Source organism: Felis catus, chromosome D3 (genome assembly GCF_018350175.1).
Source record: "Felis catus isolate Fca126 chromosome D3, F.catus_Fca126_mat1.0, whole genome shotgun sequence".
Classification (NCBI taxonomy): domain Eukaryota; kingdom Metazoa; phylum Chordata; class Mammalia; order Carnivora; family Felidae; genus Felis; species Felis catus.
In genome coordinates this window covers 22,511,128-22,532,928 of record NC_058379.1, presented here as the reverse complement: position 1 = coordinate 22,532,928, position 21,801 = coordinate 22,511,128, and the positions used below count along the sequence as shown (strand labels likewise).

The 21,801-nt window shown below is 47.5% G+C and overlaps 1 protein-coding gene across 1 annotated transcript; it reads right to left on the bottom strand.

The window, feature by feature from the left end:
- Positions 1 to 1,919: 1,919 nt before the first annotated feature.
- On the bottom strand, positions 1,920 to 21,741 carry SF3A1 (splicing factor 3a subunit 1). The gene is made up of 16 exons (XM_003994786.6): positions 21,547 to 21,741; positions 18,793 to 18,914; positions 14,375 to 14,582; positions 12,991 to 13,248; positions 10,397 to 10,471; positions 9,295 to 9,445; positions 8,746 to 8,939; positions 7,742 to 7,859; positions 7,258 to 7,443; positions 6,495 to 6,616; positions 6,146 to 6,391; positions 5,385 to 5,592; positions 4,719 to 4,873; positions 3,383 to 3,484; positions 3,198 to 3,269; positions 1,920 to 2,405 (listed from the first exon to the last, which is right to left on the bottom strand). Exons 1-16 carry the CDS (start codon positions 21,607 to 21,609, stop codon positions 2,304 to 2,306), a joined length of 2,382 nt encoding a protein of 793 aa, XP_003994835.1. The 5' UTR covers positions 21,610 to 21,741; the 3' UTR covers positions 1,920 to 2,303.
- Positions 21,742 to 21,801: the final 60 nt, after the last annotated feature.

The window sequence follows — 21,801 nt, the reverse complement described above, 5'->3', positions numbered from 1 at the left end:
ATTAAGTCCTGCCCATTTTCCCAGCAGTCCCACAACAGGAACATCTCTCCCCTCCCCTGGTGAGGCAGTAGGACAGCGTGGTCTCCAGGAATATAAGAGCTATTTTGGCCTTCCAGAGCCCTCACTGGCTACATAACCTTGGGTATCCACCTAATCTTAAAAATGGGGCAGATAATTCTCAGAGAATTGCAGCGAGATTCAGAAAAGCTGTGTGAGCAAGGCATTGCCTTCATGTTGCATACCCTAACCCAGAAGTACAGAGTGCTGTGCCCAAGGCCAATGATGGTCACAAGGCTACCCTGGTCAATGGCCCTTCTTCAACAGGAGTAAGCCAGGACAGATGTCCACTCAGCTCTGGGAAATTGGGTTTGGGCCCCAGAGGGTGGCTCAAAGAACCCATTCACTCACATTCTACCCAAATACATTCCTAGCCTCCAGTCACAGCCTCCGTGATCCAGAGCCCTTGGGATCTGCCATCTGTGGGGGACAGTGCCCAACACCACACCCTATTCCCCATCCCCAGAGCCAATCCGTGGAAGAAAGGAGAGCTTGGAGCACAGGACTCCCCCAGGTCTCCTGACCCCTTCCCAGGTGGTGTTTAGTGTTTTTGGTGTTGACTACAGAGAAGCAACCAGCAGTGCCTTCATTTTAGGCACCCAAACCATGGAACCCACTCTGCCCCTGGGGGGGGAACTTCCAGTAAATGTCAAACAAGGTGAGGAAGAACATCCCTCTGACCAAGTTAAAAATGTGAGGGATCCAGCAGTGTGTAATGGAGCCATGCAAGTGGCACTGCAGAAGGGCCATCTGTGCCCCAGGTCTAGAGTAAGAAGCTTTAGCTTGCAAGTGTATATTAGGCACAAGGAATAGGAGTATCTCTTGTCTTGCTTCATGGATTATATGGCTCAGGAGTTATCTATAATTATTCACTTACTTTTTAACAAAATATAACAATATAGAATAGTTAATTCTATATAGTGTGCAGAGTAGAGCAGGGTGGTGACTAGAATACTGGTTCTATGACCTTGGGAATGGCCTTACCCCCTGAGCCTTGGAGAGGACCTCATGGAGCAGCTAGGAAGATCGAATGGAGGGACTGCAAAGAAAAGGCATTACAAACTCTCAAAAGATAAACACACGTGAAATCTTCAGAATAAAATGGGATTTAGGTTTCAAACCAGGAAACAGTTTTCAACAGGCTCTCACCTTCCTTCCTCTAAACACCCACAGCGGCGCCTATGTCCCTGTGATAGCATAATTCCAAAAATAATAGCCGGCGTCTGGCTCTTACTAGGGAGCAAGGCCTGTGACAAGCATTTTGCACACATTCTTTTCATCTTCTTACTGTGTGGCTGTGGGCATATGATCCACCTTCTCTGTGCCTCAGTATAAAACAGGAATACTCAAGATTATGTAGGTTAAAACTGATGAAACACTTAAAACAATAAACAGTAAACTGGTTAAATTTTATAAAATCCTTGGAATGGTTCAAGGCTGTGGCACAATTTAGCATTTTGTAAATAAATAAGTTTAAAAAACGTCATGTCCCTGTGCTCACTCAGGGTAAGCCACCTGCCTAAGGTCATAGAGCCAATCAGGTGATGGGTGATTCCAGGTCTGTAGGAAACTATACTGCCCCCCCCCAACCCCAAGTCTCATCTACATGTATCTCTCTGCTGCCCACTGGCCCAGGAAGTGCATCACACTTGTCCTTGTTCTTCTGTGGTCCTGGCATGTTAAAGGCATTTTGTAGCAATCTGTTAAATACGCAGGGTATGCCTTTGAAAGGTCCAAATGTTTTAAACGAGCCATAAAAAGAAATCTAAGACGGATTCATGAAAGACTTGGTGGCAACAAGAATTTAGTTAAAAGTCCAGCACTCCTCAGAGCAGAAGAGGAGCCAAGTCTCAGGACACTGATTTCACAAGAAGGACACAAGAGGTTTATTAGACAACCCATGGCAAAATACAAAATGATTAATAATGAGAACAACCATATTCTATCAGCCAAGTGCCACTTGGCACTATGATACTATCCCACAGGACATCTCTGGGTTCATATTTCCTAATATGCTACCTAAAGAAATGAATCCCCTCAAATCAAGACTCAAACACAAAGGGATTCCAGAGACCACTGGGAAGGAGAGTGGCTTAGAAAGCTCAGGACCATTTGAATTTCCAAACTTAGTAAGAAATAAAGAAATGTGCAAGGCAGGGTCTCCTGGGTCTGGGGCAGAGGGTGGGGCAGTAGGGGATAGTAGAGGCAAAAACGGCAGTGGCTGAGATCTGACAGCAGGTTTCCCTCTACTTCTTCCTCCCGCCTCTCTCCTTGAGGGCCAGGTGGATGACAGCGCCATTGGCCATGTTGTAGTAAGCCAGTGAGTTGGAATCCTTGATGAAAATGCCCTGGAAAACAGATGGTGTGCTTTAGCACAGGGCAATCTGGCCTTTAACAGTATATAGCCTCACAACTCCCAACATCCATTCACTCTGAACTCAGAGAATACAGGGGCCTGAAAGAAGGTAGGACAATGGCAGGGGGGTGGGGGGGTGGGGGGTTGGGAGGGTGTAAGGGTGGGACTGAAGGTCTCTGGTTCCCTCCCAGAATGCTCTGCTTTTCCCTCCTTCCTAGTAAGTCACGCTATTCCTCTTTGTCAACTCCCCAAGAAGTTGGCCCAGACCAACCCCCATGAAATTCTGACTCTCAAATCAGAAGATCTTTAGAGATCAACTAGTCCAAGTCTCATCTGACAGAGCAGGAAACTGAGGCTCAGAGTAGGCATTTGTCAAAGTACTGAGACGGAGAATAAAGCATGCCAGGCGGACACCAGGTTGAGGTGGACTATGACCTCTGTGTCCCTGCACAAAGCCAGGCTACCCCAGACCACACTGGCTGGGATGGCTCTACCTCCCGTTCGTACCTCTACCTCTGGGCCAGAAACCGACCAAATGTCCACCCTACTCATTAAGGCAAAAAGTTTTTTGGGCCTCACACAAGACTATACTGTGACCCCAGCAGAGTTTCATTCTGTCAGGCTAACCTGCCCTGGCACTCCTAGCCAGCATCATCACTTCTAGGATAGACTCACATGGCCACCCCACATGTCTCCCCACTCCTTTAGATTCCACAGGTCATTAAGCTTCTGCGATGGCAGAGGTGTTGAACCCAAGGGGCAGGAGCACTGATATGTGACCCACCTCATACTGCAGCTTCTGTTTCCCTGCGGGCATACCCGTGGCTTCGTGAATCTTCACCTTGATGACAGAGACCTGTGGGACAGAGAGAGGTCATTCACCTCTTTGCTAAGGTCAGCTAAAGAAAGCTGCCCCCTGAATCCTGGGATCCAGTGCACCTGATGCCAGTTAGCAACACCAACTCATACCTGATCTGTCAGCGGGAGGGTGAAGACCAGAACTTGTCCATTCAGTTTCCATTCAGTCTTATCCTGCATGTTGGGCACTTGGACTTTGATGGACACTGGACCCTGCAAAATAGGACATGGCCATTATGGCCAGGAACCCTGAGCCCATCAGCAACTACGCTCTCCTATTCCTGGACCAGTCTGAACAATGTCTCCTGTCCATGTGAACTCCTGGACTCTGCTCCAATTCACTATTAAGGCCATTAGTATGATGTCACAACTCATCCCCCCCCATTTTCAAGATTTGGGATTAAAGATCTCTGGTTCCCCCCAGCATGCTCTGCTTTTCCTTCCTTCCTAGTAAGTCACATTCTTCCTCTTTGCCAACTCCCTAAGAAGTTGGCCCAGACCAACCCCATGAAATTCTGACTCTCAAATCATAAGATCTTTAGAGATCAACTAATCCAAGTCTCATTTTACAGAGCAGGAAATATCTTTCCTTACCTTACCTTTACAGAGCAAAGAAATCTTTAAAACGATCTCTACCCTGCCTTTTGGTGAGTCTGGAACCGAAAAAGTAGTAAGAAAATGCCCTGCAAACCCCAGAAGCACCACAGAGAGAATATAAACTGCAAGGTCAGAGACCTAGGCTCCCAACTCAGTTTCCCTGCTAACTAGGTCTCTCTGAGCCTCAACGCCAAGTTTATAAAACAAGTGATCACAACGACTGCATGGTACTGTTGTAAGCACTGAAAAAACAAGTGCCCATAAAACGTGTAGCTCTTGGCACTTCAGCTGGTACTCAGAAAATGGGAACTGCTATCAGAAAGAAAAAAAGAAAAATCTGGTCAAATGCACTGGGGGAGTGCGGCTAGGACTGTTTCTGCCTCCTCACTAGAGGCGGACAGCTTCCTTAGGCACTGGAAGTGTCAAAGTTCTCCTTATTTCTAGCACCCCAACAGGATCCCCACAACAGGGAGAACTTCAAAGGACTGGAGCCACAGAAGAAGGTCGCAAAGAAATTAAGAACTACACCCGGGATTTCTTCCAGTATTCAAGGTCCCTTCACACTCAAGTCCTGCTGCCTACGTTAGTCCTGCTGCCTACCAGCTAGTTTTCCTACTGGTCTCCATGATAGTTCACAACAGAGGGACTGCCTATTTGGTCCGGTCCTTCCACTGTTGACTATGCATCTACTGTGTACCCAGAAGCCCTTACAGGCTTCCAATAACTGACCCAGGCCCCAGAAGCCAAAACGGTGGGAGAAGAGGGTGCGCCAGGGAGTGTGTAACTGGGGCAAGACTGGGTCCCCCCACTAGTCACTCCAGGCCACAGGTGGCACTCTGGTATCACATACCTTATTTCTGCGTAGGAACTCCTCCTCAGGCACAAGGCTGTCCTCTGTCTTCAGTTTCTTGGAGGCAGGCTCATCCTCCATGGGAGGTGGGGGGTGGACAGGGGGCATGGGGGCTGGAGCTGGGACAGGTGCCACAGGAGGAGCAGGCACAAATGCTGCCAAGACAGGAATAAGCAGCCGCATGAGTGGGAGGAAGGGCCCTGGGACTCAGGGATGGTGATAAATGAGGAAAGACTGCAAAGGTGTCCCACTTCTCACAGTCAGGGGTGTGAAGAGTCACTCCTGGCTCAGTCTGAGAGCCAGTAAGTTCCCTGGCAGGGAGACCTAAGAGACTGCCCACACTGGGCAACAGAAGCCTAGAAGAGGGGCAGGACTGATGGATGGAGTAGGTGCCAGCTGACAGCAAGTCTCACTAGGCCTCTGCACCTGTCTGGGGCCTGACCACTCCAGGTGCACAGACCCCAGCTCTGCCACATCAGCCTATCTCCCCTAGGACCACCAGTTCCCCACCTCCTAGCTTAGGGATTGTTCACATGGGGAAACCAAGGCTCTTCTCTGAGCTGGACGCCCAACTGGAAAAGCTGGGCACTACCATCAGCCACTGCTGATGTGCCTGGTCCAAAGTCCTGACCCAATGGCTTGGAAAGCGACATGAGAGACACTGACCTGTTGGCACAATCATGGGGGGTGGGCGGGGTGCCATGATAGGAGGGGCTGAGGGAGGCATGGGCACCACATTGATCCTGGGTGCATGGATGATTGGCGGCATGGGGGCAATCACTGAGCCTGGGGGTAGTCGGACCACTGATGCCATCGGGGGGCGGGGCATGACAGGTACTGCAGACACAACCGTGGTACGAACAGGAGGTGGCATCTGTGGGGAAGAAGGGACACACAGATCACAGAAAACCAAAGGTGGACCTCAATGGCACATATGGCTGGTGATTAGCCACCAGCAACCTTTGAGGATGGGGGCTGGAAAGCTCCGACTCAATCCCCTGGGACTGACAAACTGCAGCCCATGACTAAACTCTAACAGGAACTATGCCAAGAGAGGCCCAGGGTGACATTCTTTCCTCCTGAGACTCAACCAGCTGCTTGTGGCAGACACTGAAAAAGCCACTAAAGAGGCTGACCTCAACTTAGCTTCCTGGAGACAGGCCAACAGTCCTCGAAGACCTGTTAAGCCCTGCAGCCCTTCTCTGCCCCAAGCCTGCTTCTCACTTTTGCCTCCTGCTTCCCTCCCTGTTCCAATCCTCCCACACAGACTAGGGGTTCCCACTTACTATTAAAGAGTTCTTTGTCTCTCAACTTAACCCAAGCAGCCCTTGGGCCCCACTGCAAGGAAGCTGTCCTTCTCAGCCAATAGAGTCCAACCCCAAAAAGCAAATGCTAACAGATTAGTCCCAAAGTGGCTACTGGCTTACTGCGGGTGGCCGAGGCACAGAGGTAATGGGAGGGGCAGAGCTAGGAATGTTGGTGGCTGAAGATGGAGGTGGTGGCTGCTGAGGAAGTTCATTGGGTTTGCTGGGACCAATCTTCTCCTTCGTATCATCCTCTGGCACTAGGCCCTTGGCCTTGTGGATGGCCTCAATCTGCTCCTGGAGGGTGATATTGGCCTGGGCAGCCTGCTGGGTCCGCGCCATGCTGCCTGAGTGACCGTCCCAGGTCACCTACAAAGGAAAGCAAAGCTGCAGCTTGTCAGGGCTTCTGAAACTGAGCCCAAGTATAGGAGTGTGAGGGTGGGGAAAGTACTAGGATCCATCAGAATGTCACCTTTTCCTCTGGCTTCTGGATCTCCTCCTCACCAATCTTCTTACCAATGGCTGTTTCCTCTACACCGAAGATGTCAGTACGCCGCTCAGCCAACTGTTTCAAGCTGCTTTCGATATCCAGACCTGGATAGTCACAAAATGGAGGCAGGGAGCAGAAAGGAAAACTAAAACCAGGTGTCCTTCCAACATACCAGCAACTCTCATGGTGCAGGGTAGAGGCTGGTCCCATGGAGCAGGCCTGAATCTGGGTCCCAACATAGCATGCCTATCCTCTGAGCCTGGGGAAGGTTGCCCAACCAGCAAAAAGCCCATACACTAGAGGCTATCCAATTGCTTAACTTACGCAAAGCAACTGGGAGGACAGGGTCACAAAAGCGACAAGTAGCAGTCAGGACTAAAAGCTTAGTCTCCTGCTTCCGGGACAGTTTTCTCCCTATCGTGTCTCATTTCAAATTGCTCAAGGTGCTCCAGCCACCAGAGCCCTCATTCTAAGACAACTCCAAGACGAGCACCCTTCCAACTCTGGGATGTCTGGGATGCCATCCATGTCAGGTGTCTGCCTCTGGAGGAGTCTTACGAAGAGTCCTTCTGGAAAACGGGCAGTTCTTTTGTAGCATCACAGACTATACCTATCCTCCAAAGTTTTTGTTGACCTCAATTCTTGCTTTTCATTTCTTTAAAGTCTAGACGTGCCCATGAGTCAAAGGGAGTCAGGGCGGAGTGAGAGAAGGGGTGTGGACTGGGTGGGAGAACCCCCACCTCACCTGGTGCATACACCTCATCATCGCTCTGCTTCTCACGGATGGAGCGGTCTCGCTGCTCCAGCCAGCGGGGATCAAGAAGCCCGATGCGCATGTGTTCCTGCATTTTGCTGGCAGGGATCTTCTCCCCCGTGATGGGAGACACGAGATATTCATCTGGTGCAGGGGCTGGAGGCAGGGGCTTGGAAGCTAAAAAAAAAAAAACCAAAAAACAGAGATGCTTGAATGAGAATACTGGGAAGCAACAGACGTTAAGAAATTATTGTTTTATTCATGTGTTACTCATCCAAGACCCATCCATTTAGTGCCATGCTGTACCTAGCACTGTGCAAGACACCTGGGCACCAAAGAGGACTAAGCTCTGTTCCCTATCACCAGGCCTGCAAAGGAAAAGACTATCAATGCCTTCGCGACCAGCAACCTCGAGCCCTCTTAGAAACAGAAGGTCTGAGGAATATGTGAAGGCAGGAAAGCAGGCAGGCCCTACCTTTAGGGTCATAATCCTTCCGAACAATGACTTGGTCTGGAGTCGGGGGCAGAGGAGGAGGCATGGGTGTCTCTGGGGGTGGGGGCACTTTCTGCCCTTCTTCTTCATCATCTGAACCCTGAAAAGCAAAGCAATGGCAGGACTTAGAGAAGGGCTGACAGGCCATCCCCCTGCAGCTGAGCCCTGGCAGCTCTCAGAGTGGCAAGGAACCTAGGTCCCTGCCAGCCAGCGTCCATGTGCTAAGCCTCTGGGGGCAGCCGAGGCCAGCCGGCAGCCAGCCAAGCTGCTTCCTCACAACATGAATGAGAGTGCTGGGGGCTGTGGTGCTAACACTCCGCCCAGGCATTTCCAGCAGCTGGCACCAGGCAGTCCCAGGAGGCCAAGGGCACTTAAACATGCTGGGGAGGGGTGCGGGGGGCAAGCTGGCACTCAATGGTAGCTGCTCATGGAGCAATGCTGGGAGGGAGAGAAAAAGTCAATTCCCACAGACACAGGAGCCTTTCTTCTCACACAGAAATTCTTTCCAAGGGGAGGAGGCAGCTTGGCTCTAGAGGCTCTATGCCTGCTCGGCGGGCCTGCCTCGGAGGGGGTAGAGGCGGTCGAAGGGAAGCAACAGGCTACACTTAGAAAAGGTCTGGGAACTGCTGATCATTTGGGCCCAAGCTCAAATGTATCAAAGCATGTGGTGCAAAGCGTTCCTTAACTGAGAGCTGGCACAGGAGCAGTGGGGAGCAGGGCCTCTGGGCAAAGGGGGAAGGTCACAGAACAGAGCCAGCACAGCTTTCAGATCCTTGCCTGTGAATGAATCTTTGTTGCCTGAGCTGGAAAGAGGTTCTATGCTGCCTGAGTTTGGGCAGCTGCTCAACCAGGATGCCTTATTCAGGACCTGTGCCTCCTTCCAAGGTTCACAAGGGAGGTGGATCTCTGACTCTGGTGGAGAGCACCCCCATCTCCTTAAGCTCCAGAAGGAAAGGCCAGCCCCACAGGCCCTCCCAGAAGCACACCTCATCCATGTCTTGCACTTGGGTGTCCTGGTCCAACTGGGAAGGAGGCTCCTCCGTTTTTTCTTGTTTCTCATCCTCCTCATCAGACTCGACCTCCATCTCAACCTCTTCACTTTCCCCAAACTTCTCATAGCGCTCCTGAATAAGGATTCGGGCCCCCAGCTCCTCCGGCGTGGTAGGGGGAGGGAAGTTTCCTGGCAGAAAGCAATCCAGAGTCAAAGGGAGACCTCCACAGACGCTCTTTATCATAGGCCCATCCGTCTGCCCTTCCCGCACTGTGAGCTCTCCAAGGGCCAAAGCTGTCTGACTTCTCTCCCAGCTCCAGACACCCACCCAAGGTCTGGCACTAAGTTTGCTCAATTGGGTTTAAGTGGGGGCAATGTGGTAAATCTAAAGTCTTCTGAGAGCAGAGATGAAACATACTGATAAAAACCTCGGGGGCACTGTGCTGCTCCCTGGGAAGAGATGTGTATCTGAAATATCCCAGGATGGTTCTAAGCTCCTGGCTCCCCATCTGGAGTCACACACCTCCCTTCCTCACAGACCTACCTTGCTCATTGGGTTGGAAGTCTACTGTTTCTACCACAACAAAATCATGCCAGTCGATCTGTGCATACGCCACCCGCTCCTTCTCCTTTTCCTCTTCTTCCTTCTTCCTCTCTCGCTCCTGGAACTTGGCCCACTCCACCCGGTAACACACCTGAAGAAACAGAAAACAGCATGATGCTGTGCTGAATCAGGGTCAGCTCCTGATGGAGCAGCCACCTTCAATACCTTTACCAAAGCCAGCATCTCCCTTGGAAGAGGAGACTGTTCTGCCTACAAGAGGAAATTCCTGGTATGTGCATCTGGTCTCAGTCAGGCCCAAAGCTTGGACAGAATAAAAATTCTAAATGTCGGGGCACCTGGGTGGGTCAGTCGGTTAAGCATCCGACTTCGGCTCAGGTCATGATGTCACAGTTTGTGAGGTCGAGCCCCATGTTAGGCTCTGTGCGGACAGCTCAGAGCCTGGAGCCTGCTTCGGATTCTGTGTCTCCCTCTCTCTCTCTGCCTCTCCCCCACTTGTGCTCTGTCTCTCTCTCAAAAATAAATAAAATGTAAAAAAAAAAAAAAAAAAAAAAAAAAAAATTCTAAATGTCACAGAAACCTTGTGTCTGGGCCCCAAGGGCAGCCATTTGTTATAACCTCAGAGTTTTCTGCTTGATTTGGCAAGAGGCTCTGTTCTCACAGAGCATCAAACTCCGTCCCAGGACGTCTGTGTGACAACCAAGTACCCACAAAAGCAGCAGCAATCTGAGAGTCTGAGAACAAAACCTTCATGCAGCTACCCAAAACAGGCAGCACCAATATGCCTTCTCTCCTTGACTCTTGAGAACTTGGGGCCTCAAAAGGCATCTGTCACCAGAAAACCTGCTCAGGAGTTGGCTTCTAGTGAGGGCAAAAAAGAGGAAGATCCAGTAAAGCTGAGAGAAAAACAGAAAGTTAGCGACCAGACAATCTAGGTTTCTTTGGCTTTTTGTGGCCACAAGGCCTTTCTTCTCACCACTCCTGTGCCTGGAACACAGCAAGGTACCACCTCAGAGACTATTTCCAAACATGAAACAACCCAAAGTAACTTGCACCATCAGTAACTGGTTATAATTCAGTTTACCTGGTCCAAAACTTCTCGGGGATTCTCAGCCTCTTTCTTGAGCTTTGTAAATAACCCTTTAGGTGGAATCAAGATCTGAAACACAAAAGAGTTAAAGCAACTGTCAGTGCACAACACAGGACAAAGAGGTTGCCTTCTGGAGCCTATGGAAAGGCGTAAGAAAAGTGAGAGCATAGGGTTCCAGGTCCCAATCCCAGCTCCACTTGGCTATGCAACAACTTTGGGCAAGTTACTTAACCTCTGTAACTTGGCTTCCTTCTACAAATGGTGACACCACCACTTAAAGTCAGCACGGTCAACATTAAAAGGTTGCTGCAAGAATCAGCAGGAAAATACACAAATGCACTGCCTATATCACCCAGGGTACAGTCAGCATGTGCTGGCTGCTCTCAGGGCACAGAAATGTTCCTACCCTTTTGCACATGCTCCCCTGATGACCCTACCCAAGACTGCCACCCACAGGCCCTATCTCCTAGATCTCTGTCCCCTGCTTTCTATTTCTCCACAGGATTTATTACCAGCTAACATCTACTGACATTGCACTTGCCTGTTGCCCCCTCACTAGACCAGAAACTCCATAGACAGAAATTAATCTGTTTTCTGTTCACTATTGTTAATTCCAGAATTTGAAATGAATTCTGACAATGAACATACGTTTGACAACAAATGATGGCTTTGTTCAAAACAGCCAGTCATTCTACCTGCCCCAATAGTTTTTTTTTTTTAATTTTTTTTAAAAAATTTATTTTTGAGAGGGAGACAGAGAATGTGAGCAGGGGAGGGGCAGAGAGAGAGGGAGAAACAGAATCTGAAGCAGGCTCCAAGTTGTCAGCAAGAAGCCCAATGCAGGGCTTGAATTCACAAACCGCAAGATCACGACCTGAGCCGAAGTCAGATGCTTAACCATCTTGAGCCACCCGGGCACCCCTCTCCCCCCACAAATAGTATTTATTGTTACTGGTAAACTGGCTCAGCCCACCCCTCCCCCACCCCCATCCTCTCTATACCTCTATCCCAGGAATAAATCTGCTCCTGGAATCTCCCATGGCTAAAGACAGACACCAGTGCCCTCAGGTTAGAGTACTAAATGTCTATACCCAAGTTCTGAGGGAGAAGAAACAGGAAAGTAACAGAGTAAAAAGGTATCTGGGGACCTTTAACCCTGGAAGTAGCCCACTAGGGAAAATTAACACAGGGCTCACTTAAAATTGATACTGTGTAATTACACTAACCCTTTGGCCTTCAAATGATTGTTATTTTAGCTACTCTACCATTTTTGGATTTGATCATTTTCTAAACGCATACATCTTTGTAATTCTTTCTAGTTACATGCTCAGATCAAAATTAGAGGAAATCATTATGAGTCCTTTTAAATCAGATCTTTAATGTACTGTTTCCAAATAACAAGAAAAGATGTACAAATCATGCCACTAATCAGGAAGACAACCTCCACTACATGTATAACAAGAAAAACAAGCCACTGGCAAATCTGTTATCAGTGTTCTTTGCAATAAATTAATGATCTAATTTTTTTAAATTTATTTTGGGGGAGAGAGAGAGAGAGAGAGAGAGAGAGAGAGAGAGAGAGAGAGAAAATGGGGAAGGGAATCCCAAGCAGGCTCCACACAGTGTAGAGCCTGATGTGGGGCTCAAACTCACAACTCTTATGTGAGATCATAACCTGAGCTGAAGTCAGACATTTAACCGACTGAGCCACCCAGGGACCCCAGATCCAATTATTTTTCAATACCAATATTGACTTGTCCAGATTCTTGATTACAACGATGCAGTATAATAATTAAGGTATTTTTAACAGGATAATTAAGATCCAGGTCTTAGGGTCTGGAGTAAAAATGCCAGAGGTCATGTCCCAGCTCAGCAAGCCCTGGCTGTATAACTCTATCCAAATTAACTTTGCTGTGCCCATTTCCTCTTCTATAAAATAAGGAGACCAGTGGCTACTTTAGAGTTTATTAGGAATTAAATGAAAACATGCTACATATACAAGTATTCCATCAATACTGGCTATGCTTATGTTGAATTGTTTCTCAATATCTACTTAAATTATATTCTAATTCCAGGTACTTTTTAGAGTGAAAAACAACATAAGTGTTAAGAGTCAGTGCAGCCACTTACTAGCTGAGACCATGAGTAAGTGACTTCAACTCTCTGAGCCTGTTTCTACTTCTGAAAAAGGGGAGAGGGGAACACATCCTAGGTTCTTGTGAAGATTAAACTGGGCAAAAAGGAGGCAATTATTAACGGCTTGCTTCTTCTCAGGTACTATGCAAGGCAACTGAAAATTTAAATGTACTTAAGAGCAGCTAGTACCACTTGGCCTTGTCACATAGCAGGCACTAACCTAATGACAGTTATCAATCACACGTTTCACTTCTCTTTAAAACCAGCAATCTATTACATTTAAAAAGAAAAATTCAATAGAAATCAAGACTTTACACTGAACTGGAATTTTTACATCTGCCCAGGGACCCATGGTGGAGTACTGTCCTTGTAGACATGAATAGATTCAGTGCTTCTGCAAGATGCCTTCCTTCCCTAGGCCCAGCACCCCGGCCCCTGCCCTGCCCAGGCACCTTGGTGTACTGTTCCACCAGCTTCGTGAAGTAGTTGAAAAGGCTGTGCTGAGGGCGGAGGAAGTCAAACTGGTAGTTGCGCTGTTCTTTCTGCATCAGCTGGGTCAGAAACTGGCGGCCATTCCTGGCCACAAACTGAGCCGTCAGCTTCACCACATCCAGGTCGAAGGCTGAGATGGAGGGGGGGTCTGCGATGAACTCAAACTCAGGAGGGGGCTCTTTGGGCACGATGGTCTCTTGGATTACCTGGGCTTGGACCTACGATGCAGATAGAGGGAATGTGAGGCTCGAGGGGGGTGGGAAGACACCCCCGATAGGATGGCATGGACCTCTACGCTTCTGTTAACCATGTGCACATCACTGGCCCATGGTGTGAGAGAATACTAACTCACAAGAGCACCAATTAGTTGGCCAACTGTGGCCTCAACTCCCTGCATGGCTTTGAGCAAGAACCGTGCCCCTCTGTATTTCTGCTGTTGCCCTGAAATTGAGGGCCAAAACTTGGTGGCAGAAGATTCTACAGGAACATGCCATATTAAATCCCATCCGAGGGATATGGAGGCCACAGTAAGCCCTACATGTGTGCAGAGGACCCACTGGAGAGGACTCCACGGTTGTTACCTCATCTGGCCTCCACACAAACCACGAGGTGGACAGAACAGGTACTGTGAATCCTTTTTACAGATGAGGAAACTGAGGTAGCCTGAGGCCCTAGGAGTAGTAAATTGCAATGCAAGGTAACAGAATCTACTTGAACCTTTATTTCCCACTGTAAAACAAGAGGTAGCCTTTGCCACCATGGTTCAGGAAAACAGCAAAGAGAAAGGACCAGTCCAGGTCTATACAGGAGGGAAATTGTGCCAGCCCTTCTTGTCCACACCGACAACCCTTAATTGTCCCTATTTGTGGACCTAGTGAGGATTAGGGTATTAGGGCAGGCCAGATGGAGGGGCCCTGGGAAGGTGAGATGGAAGGGAGGGATGCTCAAGAAGGGGATTACAAGCCACTGTCCTCACTCCACGGTCAAGGCAAAGAGCAGGGGCCAAGAGTTTGAACTCTGGACTCCTGACTATGGCCTGGGTAAACTGTATTTCCCCAAGCCTTAGGTTCCTCAGCTGTAAAATGGTCACTTTGCTGTCCTCCTTAAGCAGCTGCTGTGAGGTGACAGGAAGACTCCTAAAGCACTGAGCAAAGAGCTGGACAAGCAGTGCTCAGAAAATGCCAACTGTCAACAGTACTTTGCTATCTGAGCCTCAGTAGATAAAAACCTCGTGTCTCTTCCTGGCTGGTAGAGAGGTTTGGAGAGCAGAGTTCATTACCCTCCCCTCTCTGTCCAGGCTTCCCTCTTAGCCCTGGGGATATGAAGGGAGGGGTGAGTTCCAACCTTCTGGGGCAGCTGCTGCTGGGTGGCCTGCTGCTGCTGCTGCATGACCTTGGGGATGGCAGCCGAGGGCTCCTGAGCCTTCCCCTCCTTGAACTCGCTGACCTTGTGGCGGTAGTAGGCATGGTAAGGGTCATTGGGGTTCAAGAAGTTAAACTTGGGATTGTTGATCTCATTCTGTCGTATCCTAGCTTCAAATTCAGGTCCATTTCTACAAGGAAGGAAAAAGAATTAACACTACAACCCTTACAATTGCCTAGACTCAGAACATTACCCATTCAAGCCCCCTTCTTGTCACCACTCATCAAACTAGCCCATCCCTAAGCACTGTAGAGGTCCTCCTGAAACTCTTGTGTCACCAGCCAGAGTTGTCTACCTCCTTCAAGCCTGGGCCAGAACACCTCTATCACAGGGTGTCCCAGACCTCTGTCATTCCTGCAGCCCTTCTGCTAGTCTTGCCATTCCCAAAATTATCTAAGCTACTGTGTTCTTTTAATGAAGTTTATTCATTTTAAGAATTACTCAAAAAGGAAAGCATATACTACTACTTCAAGTAAAAATCAGTATGGCTTTACTAACAAAAGGAAACATAAAATTAAACATAACGAAAACAAAGTAGTATCATTAAAGTCTAGTTCAAGGTTTCCTGAGACTGAGGCCAGATCTTAGTTAAAAAGAGAGAGGACCAAAAAAAAAAAAAGAAAGAAAGAGGACAGAGGGCAGGAGTACTGTTAAAGATACACTAGCACCAAACTGACACTTTGTCCTTTGGGTAACCACAAGGATTGAGAAAAACATCAAAACACAGACCATTTGATGTAATGCTTTGTCCAAGTACTACCTTGTCCAAAGTAGTACTTTGTCCGAGTACTACCAAATCACCCCATTTACTAAGTGAGGCCCACATTGGAAAAACTGCTCCCCAAGGACATGATCTGTGCTGCTATGTAAGGCACATTCAGATAACAAGGGGAGCGGTAAGAATAGAAGGGAGGTCTCTACCTCTCTCGGTAGCTGAGACAGTTTTCTACATAAACCCCAGGTCCCCAGTTTGCATTCCTTTAAAACTTCAGGATAAAAAAAAAAAAAAAAAAAAAAAAAAAAAAAATCCCTGTCGTGAAATTTAGGAAACTCTGATTTTTAGAGAGCCCAATGGCAATACTTCAAGGTGTCAGACATATACACCATCTGTTTCAGTCAGAAAGCACGTTAACCCTAAAGACATAAGATATGGACAATATTCAAATTTTGGGTTCACTAACGATTCTTCAAGTTATCAACCCTCCCCGCTCTTTTTTTTTTTTAATTTCCTAGATTACCAGTTTATTAAAAAAAAAGATATTTTAAAGGGTAAAAATGAACAGCCAGATGAAAAGACACACAGGGATAGGTCTGGTAGGGTCCTGAGCACAGGAGATTCTGTCCCTGTAGAGTGTGGGGTGCACCACCCTCCCAGCACCCCCTCAGATGTGTTCTTACTTACCGACCTGGAAGCTCTCTGAATCCCATCAGTTAGGGTTTTTTATGGAGACTTAGTTACATAGGCATGATTGATTAAACCACTGGCCACTGGCGAGTGAACTCAATCTCCAGCCCCTCTACCCTCCCCACCCCCAAAATTGGGAACCCAACCTTCTCTTTGACTCAATTTCCCATGTGTAAGATGCAACTAATACTACCTTCTCTCTCTACCCTGGTGTACTGAGAAGATCAAATCAGCTAAGGAGATGCCAAAGTTTTTCTGAATCATAGGGTGGCCTGAAATCCAAGGGCTGTCACTCCTATGAAACTTAGAAAGGGCTGTTCCACAAACATTAGAGATGATCTGGGTATTAGATGTCTGTGGGGCTTCCCTCACTACTCCAGACAGAGCCCAACACTCAGAAGATGCTCCAAAATCATCAAGGGATGGTTCTAGGGGCTGCTGGTAGCAGGTTGCTCCCTTTCTTCAGACTTTCACACCCTGGCCCTATTAGTTGAAGAGAGGGCAGGAGACAGGGTACATAAAGGCAACGCTGTGCCCCAGATTAGCAACCATAACAAACTGCCATGGCAGTGGTAAACACCCAGGCTAGCTACTTTGCAAGCTCTGGCCACACCCTGTAGCATGAATAACACCATGAGGTCTCAATTTGACAGTGCATTAGTCCAACTGGAACCTCCTACTTGGGGAAGAAGCATCTTTCCCTCTCTTATAATGCAAACCATATATGAAGAGGAAGGTAAGTGCACACTTAGATATTGCTAAACTAGACAATCATACCCAGCAAACGCCCAGGGCAGACAAAGGGCTGCTAAGAAAAGGGGGCTCTGGTTGCTTCTTCTATCACTGCCTCCTAAGCCATAACCTTACCACATCTGGGAATAATCTGAAAGAAAAAAAGAAGGCAAGAATGTTTGTTCCAAGAGATTCTGTTCTTTTAAATTAACTTAATGTTAATTTTAGAATTATGTTCTCTAACACAAGGAATAGATTTCAGCAGAAAAAGACATGATTCTGAGTCAACCCAGCTGGTGGGACTTTTTAAGGGTAATTTCCACTTCAGTTTCTTGACAGGAAAATTCAGGAAAGACCAAACCAAGAGAGAAAAAACTTCTTTCGGAAAAACATACTCAGTGATTTTTACTGTATGCTCCATCAATCAATATATGTGACCCAACAGAAGTGAAGTAGAGGGTCCTGCATGCTTTCTTTATCCCCAAGTGGGATGGTGCTGGTCTGTTCCTTCATTGCAATGTACATGAAAGCAAGTCCAGATTTTAAAAATGCCTACAAAGCAATCACCTTAGCCAAAAATAAATCTAGAAATATGGAAGCATACATTTTTATTTTTAAGAAAACTTGGAAACTCTTATTTCTATGGCAGCAGAGGCTGGCACAAAATTATTGGAAAGCTACTTGGCAAAATGTTTAAGAAAATCTTTAAAAACCCTCTTTCAGCCACTTATGTGCCACACAGAATTCTCTTCTAAGGAAACAATCTAGAAGGGAAAGAAAATGCTCAGATTTCCCCACAGCTTCATTTGCCAAATTGAAATATTGGAAACAACCTTGAAGGAAAATATAGAGGAGACTGCCAAGTCCAGGAAGGAACATCACCTCAGCATGGTGTATCAAGGACGGCGCAGCATCAGGGGACCACGGAGCTACATGGGAAAAGGCTTATAACACAACACAAAAGGGAAAAGCAGGATGTGAAAGTATCTACTAGTATTAAAGGATCTAAAAAAGGATGCCAAGGCCCAGAAGGAAACCGGAAAGTGAAAACAGCTGGTAGAAACTATTCTGGTAGTGAGACTGTGGTGATTCTTCCTCTAACACCCTATTTATTCTGTTTTTAAATTATCAGGGGGAAGAGAGAAGTATGAGCGTTGCTATGAGATACTAAACATTTATCATAAACACAACACTTACTGCCCTAAATCTGACTGTTCAATCAAGCACAGAACAGATTTAACGCAATACCCAAGTTAATCAAAGCCTTTGAAATGTAATAATATGAATCTGCATGGAGCCTGACAAGTGAAAGCCATCAAGCAGAATAACTTCTACCTTTCATTATATTAGGGGGTTGAGAAAGGAAGGAGTCCTGTATTACATGATGTACTGTGATGGGGATGCTGCCTTGGGGTCAAGGAGTGGCCCTTTGGAGTATATGCCCTGACCGAAGGCAGGAGTCTATTTTAGGCCAGCTACTTCTTCCATGCAATGAGCTGTCTGGTTGCCCACAGAAGCCAGAAATCCAGATTTATTGTGCAATCTCCACATTTTTCAACAGTGGCAACTAATTCTAGTTTTAAAAATATATACTGTGAAGAAAAACAAGAGCTCTGTAGGTTGCATGAGGCCTGCTGGCTGCCAAAGAATATTTTAAACTAGGGGACGTGTTGACTTTTGGAGTCAAGTGGCCATCAAGAAGATTCCATCTGAGGAAGTGGGAGCGTATATAAGATGCGGAAGAGTGAGAGGAACTCAGACTGACTTCCATGCCATCCACGAAGACTGCTGACACGTGCAGCTCAGTCCCACTCCTCCTCTCCTGCCTTACAACAACTCTGAGGTGGTATTTTATTCCATTTTACAGATGGGTCAGTTGAAGCTCTGAGCACAGTTCTTACATAATGAGAACAATCAACTCCTTTCTTTGTCTTCCTCAGGTCAGCAGCTCAGACTATCATACTATCATACAGTAGTACAGACACACATACTATCCATGACAAAGCAACTTTCCAGGCACTTACTCAGGCCCATTTTGGAAGCACAGGTTCCTGGTGACTCTGGGACTGGGTGTGATTCACATTCTGCCCCTACCATGCTGTGCTGTAGACACCAATCTTGCTCACTGCCTACCTCACCGCCAGCTTGTGGTGTCAGATGAGCTAACAGGCCTAGGCTGACAACGCAGAAGCGGCTACATTACCTGGCCACAAAGCTGGCAGTCTTGTCAACGATATTCCTGACCTCTGGAGGAGGATAAATAATTCCCACCACTGGCTTGGAGGGAGTAGAATCCTCCTTTGAAGAAGCTTCTTCTTCTGTGGGCTGTGAAAACAAGAAAAGGAAAATAATGTCTTAAAGTTCCTGATTTGGGACTGGATCCCCACTGTCAAACTCCTCTAAGATATTATTGAGAATGTAGACTCTCTTCCGTGGACATTCCTCTAGTTAGGACCCTCTGTTCCAAAAAAGTGGTTATCTTAACTGCACTATACTTGAGTGGGACTCTCCTGGGGAAACCAGTGAAAAAAGCAGCCTCCTTGGCTCCCTCACAGGCAAGTGGTCTCAGTGACACTGGGAATCTACATTTTTACCAAGTGTCCCGGTGATTAAGATGGGGGATGGGGGTGAGAATCTGACCACATTCTAAGAAACCTTCTCCCAGAATTCAGAAGGCCATGTCTGCACCTAGGGATGTGCCTGGCATGGAATATTTAATGATTGTTTGCTGAATAAAGAAACAGGAAACTCTTTGCTGACAACTCCTTATGCCCCTTTCCTCTGCATCTATTCCAGTCTTAACCACCACTCAATGCACAAATGTTCTGTGAAACCCCACTGGAATACCCAACATCAACTGTCCCATAAACTCCAACATTCTTTCTTTACTAGCTTCTTCTCCTTAGTAAACAAAGGGTCCATCTCTCGTCTTAAAAAAAAATAGCAGCACCCCTGCCCTCACATTCTTTTCTGCTGTTGTCCTCTCCCCCTCTTCCTCTGGTAAATATCCTGAGTTCTCTGTCTTGCCATTCCTACCTCGTCACCTCCCATCCATTTCAAGTGCTCTTGCCAAAGTAAAAAATGCCAAATACAGCAGCCATCTGATCATGTGACCAGTGACCATGCCTTCACAAAACTCTCTACTCCTCAACTCCTAGGTCCCATTCTCACCTGTCTTTCCTTCTTGCTCACCATTCCATCCAAGTTTCCTTCCTAGCTCCTGTTTCATCTTCTGCCCTAGGGCTCCCCCAAATTCTATTCTCCAAGGTATTCACACTGTACTCAGGCACTCACAACCATGTCCTCTACTTCCCCTACCACCTCTAGGTTGAACAATCCAGCCCAAACTGATGTCCCAGATCACTCTTATGTGCCAGAGAACTCTAGATCCAGCTGACTCCCGGGCACTTTCTTCTCTAACCACTTTCCTTAAGAATGGTCAACCATGCACTCAGTCATTCAGGCCAGAAACATGGGCCTCCTCTCCCTTCCTCAGCCTCCACATTCGATGATAACATTTACCAAGAATGTAGTGGGTTCCATATACTTTTCTAAAAACTTTAAATAGATTAACTCTTATAAGAGCCTTATGACGTGAATACTCCATTTACAGATGACAAAATTGAGGAATGTAACGCTTAACTGGACCAAAGAGCAGAACCAGGATTCCAACAAATCACTTTAGCTGCAGAGTCTGCACCACCAGCCATTCTGTGACTTGAGCTTGCCCATCCCGTCTGTCTCACCCCCCTGCCACAATCTAAGCTAGGCCCTCAGCATCTTTTGAATAACTGTGCTCCTAGCATTCTCATCACAACCTGCCTACCTGAATTTCTGAAACACAAACATGTCATTATCCAGCTTAAAACTCTTCCCTTTCTCCCCACTGTGTACTAGAAAAAGTTCAAATCCCCCCAAATGCATCTTTTGCCACCCCTTTCCAACCCTACGCTTCAACCACACTTTTTAATTTACTCTTGATCTGAGACACCACCTGATGCCTACCCTGGTGTTTTTGCAATTATCTGGTATTACCTTGTTTACTTTTCCCCAAATGACTGGGAAAATACCAGGGATACTGACATACTTAAATATTTGTGCTAAGGGTATGGACCTCTTCTCTCACATACTCTGCTGTATACTGAACCCAAAGCAGTAATCAGCACACCTGTATGTGCTCAATAAAGGTTTGCTGAATGAATAAAGGATGCTATTTCCCCTTTCCAATCACCTATCTGACAAACCAATTCATCTCTCTAAAAACAATTTACTTAGCATTCATGTGGGCTTCACCTACAGGGCATATCACACCACACTGCAATGATTTACACACCTCTTTCCCTCTCGGTTGATTTAAGAGCTGGCTGGTATCAATTATGGTGATTAAAGCAATAAACATTTGTTGAGAATTCACTTATATCTGTCTCCCCACTAGAACCGTGAACTTCATAAACTAGCTGTGCTCCATTCATTCTGGTTCAGTCGGAGCCTCACACGGTGGTTGGCTTAGGGTACGCAAAGAGTAGATACTGAGAACTACCACAAATGTACCCTACAGGCTGGGAAGTTAGGGATTACTGGGCAAAAGCAAGAGGGCAGGGTGAGGAGAGGCAGTACCACAGAAAACCTGCAAGTGAGCTGGATCGGTGTTTCTCAACCTTTAACCAATCACCTTGAGATCTTGCTAAAATGCATTAGTATTTAGTTCTGGCATTTCTAATGAACTCTCAGGTGATGCTGATGCTGCTGGTCCGCGAACCACACTTTGAAAGACCGCTTGTTTCGCTACCCGAAGGCAGCGTAGGGCGGGAAGCGCGCTGCCTCCTGGGACTTGCAGTCCCTCCAAGCCCTCGTAAGCGGCCGCTTCTTCCTCTACACGAGTGAAGAGCGCCCGCGCCGGAGAGGAGGGCCCAGGCCGAGGCTTAGGCTGCCGATTAAGGTGCGGGGGTCGCGGTACCTGTTTGGGCTCGGTGGCCGCCGGCGGCGGCGGGGGCACCGCCTGCACGGGTCCGGCCGGCATGACTGCGACGCTCAGGGCTGCCAGTCCGCCTTGTTGAAGGTGAGCGGTGCTGCGTCAAAGCAGCTCCCCGCACGGACGATACGACAAGCTCGCAAGATGGCGGCGGCCGAGAAAATCGTCGCCGGGGAGGAGAGGCTGACGCACTTCCGGGACCGCCCCTTCTTCGTGATGCAACTTCCTGCCCGTTTCCTA

Coding starts and splice junctions, on each gene's coding strand:
- SF3A1 (XM_003994786.6), bottom strand. CDS start 21,609: ATGCCGGCCGGACCCGTGCAGGCGGTGCCCCCGCCGCCGCCGGCGGCC. Junction 4,874..5,384: donor CCCCATGATTGTGCCAACAG/GTCAGTGTCTCT, acceptor CTGTCTTGGCAG/CATTTGTGCCTGCTCCTCCT. Junction 3,485..4,718: donor AGTTCCTACGCAGAAATAAG/GTATGTGATACC, acceptor CCTATTTTGCAG/GGTCCAGTGTCCATCAAAGT.